At 34.8% G+C, this 9,930-nt stretch overlaps 1 protein-coding gene across 2 annotated transcripts in view; it reads left to right on the top strand.

Moving 5' to 3' along the window:
• The window catches only part of LOC148953599 (uncharacterized), a 185,728-nt gene extending 176,449 nt beyond the window's left edge, over positions 1–9,279 (top strand). For both annotated transcript variants that reach the window (XM_089088603.1, XM_089088602.1), the window contains exon 18: positions 8,072–9,279. In XM_089088603.1, coding sequence (XP_088944729.1) covers positions 8,072–8,097 — 26 coding nt within the window. In that variant the 3' untranslated portion in view covers positions 8,098–9,279. The remainder of the gene's footprint in view (positions 1–8,071) is intronic.
• The last annotated feature ends 651 nt before the right edge of the window (positions 9,280–9,930 follow it).

A 9,930-nucleotide genomic window follows, 5' to 3' on the forward strand; every position in this document is an offset into this window, starting at 1 on the left:
ATATGGGAGGGATGGTCGTATAAACTTTACAGGAGTTTATACGACCAAATTTGATCATATTTTAAAGTTCTAGTTTCCTTTTCGAGAGTAAACGGTGATAAAAGGGCAACCGCCCTCCCCCCATCGCCATCTTTTCCCAAAATGTATGTGATCAGAGTTTTTGGACAACCGTTATTTTTAAAATTGTCCAAAGATCATATTTATGTTTGAAATTGTCCAACCCTGGAGGCAAGGCCTCCAGTTTGACACAACCCAGCATAGCCTGAGGATATTGGTTGCAAGTTTTAACCCGGTTGCCTATCAAGTTTTTATTCCATAAAATCTGATAACCCCCTGAAGCATAACTTACAGCCCTTATCCCGGGGTTCCCAGGGTTGTGTTGACCCCAAAGGTATTTTTGTATGACATTTTGACTATTTTGAAAAAAAGGCTATCTCAAGAGTTCGATCAGGTGCATTTAAGGAAAAGAGGGCGTGGGGCAGCTAGTTGCCCTCCGATCACTTTTGACTCTTGAAAAGAAACCTAGAAGTTTCAATGTTCAATCAAATAAGCCTCTTCCAAGGTTTATACGGCCACCTTTTCCATAGAAACCGTATACACCCTTGGGACATAACTTACATCTCTTTTCCCCAAGTTATGGGGGTTGTGTCTACCCCGGAGTCATATTTATATAATATTTTACAATTTTCGACAATATGTCTATCTAAAAAAATTGAATAAATTTGGGGAAAAGAGGGCGTGGGGAGGCCTTTTACCCTCACACCACTTTTGACTCTTAAAATGGGCATCTTGAAATTTCAATTTCCCGACCTTAAGTTTAATATGGCCTTCATTTTTCTTTGAAAAACTTCGTTTCCTATAAGTTTTTTTTAATTAATTTTTGTTCGTTTTTAATTATCAAAGTTTCAAGTTTTTCAAAATTCAATTTTTCATAATCAATTTTTTTTTTCAAAAATTTATCAACCATGATGGCTGTTTCCGAAATTTATCTGTAATTTTTCACCAGTAAAAAAGAGTTAGAGAGAGTCAGCTGCATTGGTAAGCTGTTTTTGTTTCAACAGCATTTTAGAGGCAACGCAATAGTGTTCCCTGCAGTAAAGGCCATAAGGCGTCAATGTTTTTATTATTTAATTATTGAAATTTTCCCCCAGAGTCATTTCATATGGAAGCAGTGGTCGTATAAACTTCGGAGGGGTGCATTCAATCGGGAATCTAAAGTTCTAGTGCCCATTTTAAGAGTCGAAATGCATCGGAGGTCAACTAACCCCCCACGACCTCATTTCACCAAATGCATCCGATCAAAATTTTGAGACAGCCATTGTGTTCAAAATAGTTTGAAGGCCAAACAATTATGCCTCCGGGTTTGACAAAATCCCCCAGAGCTCCTTATGGGAGAGGTGGTCATATAGACTTCGGAGAAGGCTCATCCGACTTAGAATTGAAAGCTCAAGCTCATTTCTTTTTTCCCCTAATACATCCGATAAAATCTTTGAGATAGCCAATTTGTTCAAAATAGTCCAAATGTCAAATAACTATGGTTCCAGGTTTATTGTCCCCACTCCAAGCCCTCCGGGCAAACGCCATAAGTTATGCTAGTTGTCCATGGTTAAGATATGGAGTTTTACGGGAGGCGTGGTCGTATAGACATCGGAGAAGGCTCTTCTAATTTAAGTTTGAAAGTTCAAGCTCTTTTGTTAAAAATTAAGAGTGATCAAATCTCAACCAGCTCCGCCCCGCACCCCTTTCCCCAAATACTTCTGACCAAAACTTCGATATAGCCAATTTGCTCAAAATAGTCCAAATGTCAAATAACTGTGATTCCAGGTTTTATAACCCCCTTTCCAACCTCCCCGGAAATATGCCATATGTTATGCTATTTGCCTATCATTAACATATAAAGTTTTTATGGAATGGGTGGTCATATAATCTTTGGATGAGGCTCATTCGATTGGAAATTGGAATTTCTTTTTCCCATTTAAAAAAATAAAAGTGATCGAAGGGTAGCCAGCCCCTCCTCCCTCGCAACCTTTTTCCCCTAATGCATCCGATCAAAATTTTAAAAGAGTCATTTGGTTCAAAATAGTCCAAAATTTCAAAAACTATGACTTAGGGGTTGAAAATCCCCATAGCCCCAGGGACAAGGGCTGTAGCTTTTGAAAGTTGTCCAATGTTAAGAAATGTTTTCTGGAAGGGGTGGTTGTATTAACTTTGGGGGAGGGGCGCTCATTCTATTGAAACTTCTAGTTTTCTTTAAAGTAAAAAGTGATCAAAGGGAATCCACCCCCACCCTTTTCCCCCAAGGCGTCTGGTCAAAATTATGAGATGACCCTGATGTTCAAGATAGTTGAAAGGCAAAATAGCTTTGCTTCCGGGGCTGAATCCAAGGCCGTACCCAGAGGGGGGTTAGAGGGGTTTGACCCTCCCCCTCACGAAATGTTTGTCTGACTCGTAAAAACGTGACAAAAAATGGATATAAAAAATTTTGTATGCGTTTTCGATTTTTTTTTGTTTAACCCCCACCCCCTCCTGAAAAAATCTTTGAGTAAAACCCCCTACAAACAAATCCTTGTTATGGCCTTGGCTGGATACCCCCCAGTCCCCGGGGTAAGGGTTGTGAGTTATGCAAGTTCTCATTTTTACTATGGTACTTTGTTTACTTTGATACTTGGATTTACAGGGCAACTTTGTATTACGGGGCAAGGGCTGTAAGTTATACAAGCTGCTTATTGTTACTATGATTCTTTTTTTGCTTTGCTACCTTTTTCACTTTGATACTTTGATAGTAGTTTTGATACTTTGATGAAACTTCGATGTTGAAAAAAAAATGATTTTGAAATAAGGAACTTTGAAAAACTTGAAAACATTGGCAATTAAAAACAAACAGAATTTTTTTTAACAAAAAAAAATTTTTTTAAGCTTTTTAGAAAAAGAATTTTTTAAATAAAATTATAGGCAGTATTAAACTTAAGATCATCAGGAATGAAAATATAGGATAGTTCAAGCTCAAAACGACCGGAAATTACTATTAAAGAATAAATGAAATCCAAAACGAATAGAATTTAAATAAATAATCATAGCGAACAAACATACAAAAGGTGCTAATAAACACAACTGAATAAATATATCTTGCAATGAGTAAAACTTAAATTGAATATGCAAACGAAGTTTAAAAGGAAGAAAAATGTCACTGTCTAGGAATAAACGAAATACAAAACGAACAGAAATTAAATTAGCAATCATAACAAACAAACATAGAAAAGGTACTTATACAAATTAATAAATAGATATTAGAATGAGCAAAACTTAAAGTGAAGAAACAAATCAAGGTTAAAACGAACTAAAGTCACTGCAAACAAGATTTTGGTTACTGCTACCTTAACTGAGTGTAAAAGTTTAAAGCCTATCAAACTATCAAAAATCTAAGATAAATACAGTGTTGAAGGCGAAAAATAATCTAATTTTGTAAAACTCATATAGGCTTAGTGCTGGTGGACGTAGAGGTATCTTTACAATAGAGCACATATCCCTCGTCAATCCTGGAGTTTTATACAAACCAGCAACCGTACAATGTTGTTTTGTGAAACACTTGCAGTCTGAACAGTGGTAGAATATTACTATCTCCAATACAGATAGATACAGGAAAAATATAAAGGATGCGTTAACATAAATAGAGAAAAAATCCTTAAGCATTCTCATTACACCAAGGTTACATAACATTGTGTTACAAGCAGCTTGCACCTGGCGTTTGAAAGAAAAGGTTTATCAGTATAAATAAACCCATAGGTAAATTAAGGGAGAAATAAGCCATTTGAGCCATCCTTCAAAAAATAATTTAACACTCTAAAAAAATATGTCTGAAATAAATTATTTGTCTTTGCAGGGCTAATAGTGAAAGCCTCGTCTACGAATAGTAAAACTGTTTGGTCCGAGGTTATTTAGTGGAAATACTAAATACAAACGGTATTTGGCCATACAATTAGAATTATCATTAAAAATAAGAAACCGAGTAGACTGAGGATTACACAACTGTGCGACATGGCCATCATCAGAATATCCTCATTTTATAAGCAATTCATAAACAAGATCACTTGTGTAAAAGTCCTACATTAAGTTTAAAAACACTACACTAAAACTAAGTACCTTATCTCAAGCAATGTCAATTGAATTTTCTCTGAAAAACGGGTCCACCAATTACTTACACATTTTTCGATAAATAAAAACTTAAGCTATTGGAGATACAAAATAGTAATTATCGTGTTAAGGAAATATTTTCCAAACAGAAATGTTCAAATAACATTTCTGACACATTAGCACCCAACGCTCCCATTTGGGAACGTCTCATTTAATTTTTTTGCCTAGAAGGCAGCAGCTTGTGCAAGTTCTAAGCATTCCATAGAAATCTAAGGCTAACTAGAAACATTCCTGGATTTTATGTTCCTAGAAGCAGGATCGGGTAAGTTTTCAGAACTTTGTGAAATCTAGCTAAAAGTCCGTTTTTTGAACCATTAGTCTTGGATGAAATACCACGAAAGGCGAGTGTTTGAAAAACCTTGTTTCGGTATTATAAGACTCTACACTTATCTGTTTCAGAATGTATGATGCGCTTATAATAAAATATCTAAAGAATGACGACAGAGTATTGGATAGCTAAAAGTATTCCCAATTGGGAACGATGGTTATTCTGATACCAAAAGTTCTGTTATAGATCTGGAAGTGATGGTATATTATAGTTTGTAGACTCCTCCCAGACGCTTCTTATTTATTAAAGAAGCTATTGCTATACTATATGAATTAACTGATGATAAGGACAAAATCAATATGGTCATAATTGCCCTTGATGTGGGGGTAGTCAGCTACATAGAAGAAAGGGACGAAAAAAAAACGACTTTTTGAACGTTCTTCCAAGGGTTATTGCAGGGATGATAGAGCTTGATATCACCCATACTTCCGTTACAAACGATGTTTCAGGAGATAATCGATCTGGACTTATTTTCGCTTTTACTTTTGTTACTGATGATTTAGAAAGCGTTCCATAAAAGCCATCCTAGGAAAACAGCCCCAGGAGTAATACACTATCGCAAGGACAGTTTTCAAAACTTGCATCTAAAAAATCTGGCCCTTGAAAAAAGTGCCAAAATGGAAAAAGACAGCATAGTCTGGAGATCTTCAATCAGAATCACTACCAAGACTTGGAGACAAGGTCAGTCATTGAATAATCGTTCTCGAATCCAAGGTTTTTAGTCAATCTTAGGATAAATTTATTCGGGCTATAAGCATATTGAAAACAACACGATATACCTATGAGAATGGCAATATAAGCTTCACATCGTGCTTTGAAGAACTTGCCAATCTTTAGGAAACTGTACTACAATCGGGATTTTTACCTTCCCAGTTAAAAAATGTACTGGTCTCGGTCAGGCGACCTAGTACCTACACTTTCCAAATAATAATGAGCTCTAAGAAAGCGAAAAAATGGTTAAGGTGAGGCCACTTGTAGATGCTATGAATATTAAACATAAGCACTATTGGACGTTCGGTCAAAAAACCATCCACAAATAAATGTAACCTTTCTTTGGTCGTTACATCATCAAATGTTTATCTAAGAAAAACCGATCTGATTTGATACACAGCATGGGTGCTAACTTTTTCTAGTGGAAATTCCTTCAAAATCTATTTGCACTGTTTGACGAAAGGACACCCCTAGGTCCACAGGTCATAACAAGCCTATTGTCTGCTATTAAAAAAGCAGCCAACAAGAAGTCACGATCTTCGCGCACAGCTTCACTCACAAAGATTTCTTGCCACATTCGCTATACTTGAAAATATTGAAGGAATGTTAATTGGAAGACAAAAAGCTATTGAAAACAGTAAACGTCGTTGTTATGACTATATGTAGATCAAGTTGTTTTGGCGGTAAAATTGAAAGACAGCGCAGCTGGCTGTGTAACAAAACTACGACTCTATAGGACTGTTTCCCCAAGGAAAAACACAGTTTCGTTCACCAGGACAAAATCTACAGTTAAGGTAATGCAAAGAAGGTCCAGGTAATGAAGCTATTGAAAACAAGGAACGTCGTTATTATGACTACAGGTAGAGGGAATTGTTTTGGCTGCAAAATTGAAGGACAGTGCAGCTGCTTGCGTAACAAAACTACGACTCTATAGGACTGTTTCACCAAGGAAAAACGTAGTTTGGTTCACTAGGAAAAAACCTACAGTGCAGGAAATGGTTGGTGTTCAGGATCACCGCAGACCTATCCTAAGAAATCAACAATTCATACGCTGTTGACCTTAGAGAAGTAGGATCGATGCCAAAAATGCAAAAGACAAATGGATGACTAGAATACAGAGAGTTTCAGACTGCACTTGCAAATGTGCTACTCTAACTATTCATGATTTTGATATGTCTTCAGAAAGTGTCCATGTTGGAAGTAAATTTGCTGTCTTTTCAATATTTTTTTGTTTGTTTTCTATAAAAAAAAAACATCTTTAAAATGCATTAGGTATCAAAAAGGGAAACAGGTCACCTTGCGGTTCGCTTTTGCTACCAGTCTGGCTCTTTTATCGTGGCACTTACTTGGCCTAAGCCTTACACCGTCCCTTTTTCCATGCCTAACTTTAATTTATGTTTTATACTAACTGTTATTAAACATGACAAAAGATATGTATCCATATATGTCCGTCAGTTCCAAGGACATCCTTAACGTCCAGCGTTCCCACGTAGGACCATAATACCATGGTTACACCGTTGGTGCGAAAAAATATTTCAGACTACAAATCTCTAAGTTATAACCCTATTTCATTGCCCTTAAGAAACCATCCAAAAATTTTACGGGTAATTGATCTTGGGCCGTAATGGTTAAATTGCAATAACAAAGTTTGTTGTATAAGAGAATAAGCTACAATGTTTAAACAACAGCCATATGATCCTAATTAACCTCCTCCTAAACATCTAAATTTTGGGAATTCCATTTCTACTCCCCATTTCTACATTTGTCATTTCAAGGGAAAATTTAAAAATGTATAAAAGTCCCAAATACAGAAAGAGTGCTAAAACATGCATAGTCAAATATCTAAAATTTGTGTGGTGCCTAAGAAACCTTAGATTTGCAGTCAATTGGTCTTATTACCCTTTCATTTTTAACTTTAGAAATGCAGTTAAACAAGCATTTGCAGTTAAATAAATCTTTTGATATATCCATAAGCTGCTTAAAGCTTCATGTTCATCTTCAGGATTGAAGAGGTCAATTGTTAATTAACTTGGATATCTAGAAAAATTAGTATAGGTTGCTTTGGAGTGCCATCTTGATACATTAAACTGTAACCATAGAAAAATTTATGAGCTAGGCCTCAAGAGAGATAGCTGAAGTTTCAATGACAGTATTTCAAAATTAACAAGAAAAATTTCGGGATTTTGCACGTGTATAAGTGTCACACTGTGCAAAGTTAAGGGACAGTTGTCTGGTGATGTTTAGCCCACGATAGTCAAACACTGAGACAAGTGTTTAGAAGTTATGTTATTTATTGAGCGTCTACACAGTAAACACTCTATCATAGTCTACTTACTACTGATATCGTGGAATTTGTGACGAGCGTAATTTCTCTTCTGTTTTTTTTTTCGGCCTCCTCATATCCAATGAATAATTTAGAGAGGTATTAGGGGGATCCTTCTATTCCAAATGTTGGGAACCACTATGATTCTTTTAAATAATAAGAGCAAAGTGGCCTGACACCCTTATTTTTACCAAAATAACTTCATTTGATTACACATCAATTATTATGTCAGTCTCAGCTCATATGGTTTGTTACATGACTTGGTATAGTTATTAAATTGTAGGAGAAAATAACCCTAGAGCATTAGACCAACTTCTTTGAGATCTCTTGCATTTACATTTTGGCCTTGGTGCTATAGGACAATGAACTGTTGTGATTTAATCTTATTGACAGCTAGATGTTGGAGCTAACTACAAAAATGGACCACACGAGAACGATAAATAGGCTTGTGCAGCTGCATAGTTACATATTTATTCTTGCACCTACTGGATCTAATATGAACTAATTTCTCTTTTCAGATAAAGAAGTCTTACGAGAAGCGTGAATTTGAGGCATTGTTCAATTATACTTCAAGAGACTTTTATTTAGACTTTCCACTCAGACATCATGGCAGCGAGCTTAATTTTGAACCCATAGAATATAGGCTCTAGATTTTTCCTTGTTATTCAATTCAGTTGGTTATAGATGGGATTTTTATGAAAATTTAGGTCTGTATTGCCATTATTTCACAATTTTGAATCCATAATTCCATACAAAATACTGTTTAAATAGTCTTGGTAGTCTTAGCAGGCCATGACTGTTTTTGTGCTCCTTAAAACGAACACAACTGAGTAACATTTGGTCATTATCTTCTGAGCTGTGTCGTTTTTAGATTTAGTGATTCGGCCATTTCTAGTTCCATTTGTTCAATCTTTAGTTTCAGTTACAAACATATCGTATTCCTTCCTCAACACATCTCCTAGTAATCTTATCTAGATCGTCAGTATCTTGGAAGAAGAAATAAACAGTATAGATGCGATAAAATTCAGCAAAAAATGTAATATATCCTAATTAGTATTTTTGCTGACTTTTATGTGCAATTTTTAATTGTGTTCCAGCTTATCTTTTTTTAACCTTAATTATGTTCATTTGTGATCATTTCTATTGTTATTGCTATATAGACCTGGATATAAAAATTGTGAAATGAGGCTTGTGTATTTGTTTTACCAAGTTTTAATTATGTTTCTTAACCAAGTTGACAGCAATATAAACTTGTTAAAGGTAGAAATATGATCGTGTTCCATGGTATGAAAATCTGAGCTTACAAGTTCAACTCTACAGTTCCTACACAGATAAATAGCTTTTTGTAGCATGGTATTGGCTTCATTCTCTGCACTAAACATTTTTCTCCGTTTCTCATGTCTATTATTTGTTCAAACTAAGAGAATAGTGCCCCATATACGGGGAAAGCCCCAATCAATACCCCTTCCACTTTAACCAAATTTTTAACATTATTTTGCTACAAAGACAAAAAGTGGACAATCGTAATTATGCTTGATATTATCCATTCCAATGAGAATTATAAAGTTGACAGATTATGTTAAGATTTTCATACCTCATTTCTTATTTGTAACTCCATCTAATGGGGTTGTGATTTATTTCTTGTTTGTTTAGTATTTATTGATTTTCACATGAAACTGTATGTATTTATTATTTATTCATTTTAAATTAAAATGCTTATTTCTGTTTTATTCTACGTCTTTTAGTTTTGTATTTATTGTTAAACACTGATATCTATGTTTGTGATAAAAGTCAATCACATTTCTAAGGCTAACTTATATATAAGGAAGTTCAAAATTATTTTTTAATTATTTAGGAATAGAACTCATTATTTTCTCTCCATTCAAAAAAACATTCATATCTATTTTTTGCATTTCTTCAGTTTTTACTACCAGTTGCTTTTGTTATGGCAGACATAGCAAACTGCTTTGGAATTGTTGACGTTTTTCAGAAAAAAGACGGGGGTGCATTCCTTAAATCTTCATTTCTTCTTAAATTTGAATTTATTGTCCAGGGAACAGAATATTGAACTAATATTTCAGTCATAAGAAACAATCTAAAAACATTCATATCTATTTTTTGCATTTCTTCAGTTTCTACTACCAGTTGCTTTTGTTATGGCAGACATAGCAAACTGCTTTGGAATTGTTGACGTTTTTCAGAAAAAAGACATAAAATGTTTACAACCAAATTAATTTTTACTTGGGGTGCATTCCTTAAATCTTCATTTATTCTTAAATTTGAATTTATTGTCAGGGAAGAGAATATTGAACTAATATTTCAGTCATAAGAAACAATCAAAAACCATTCATATCTATTTTTTGCATTTCTTCAGTTT

This window comes from Artemia sp. Qi Xiang Cuo, chromosome 4 (genome assembly GCF_049724085.1).
Source record: "Artemia sp. Qi Xiang Cuo chromosome 4, ASM4972408v1, whole genome shotgun sequence".
NCBI classification, from domain to species: domain Eukaryota; kingdom Metazoa; phylum Arthropoda; class Branchiopoda; order Anostraca; family Artemiidae; genus Artemia; species Artemia sp. Qi Xiang Cuo.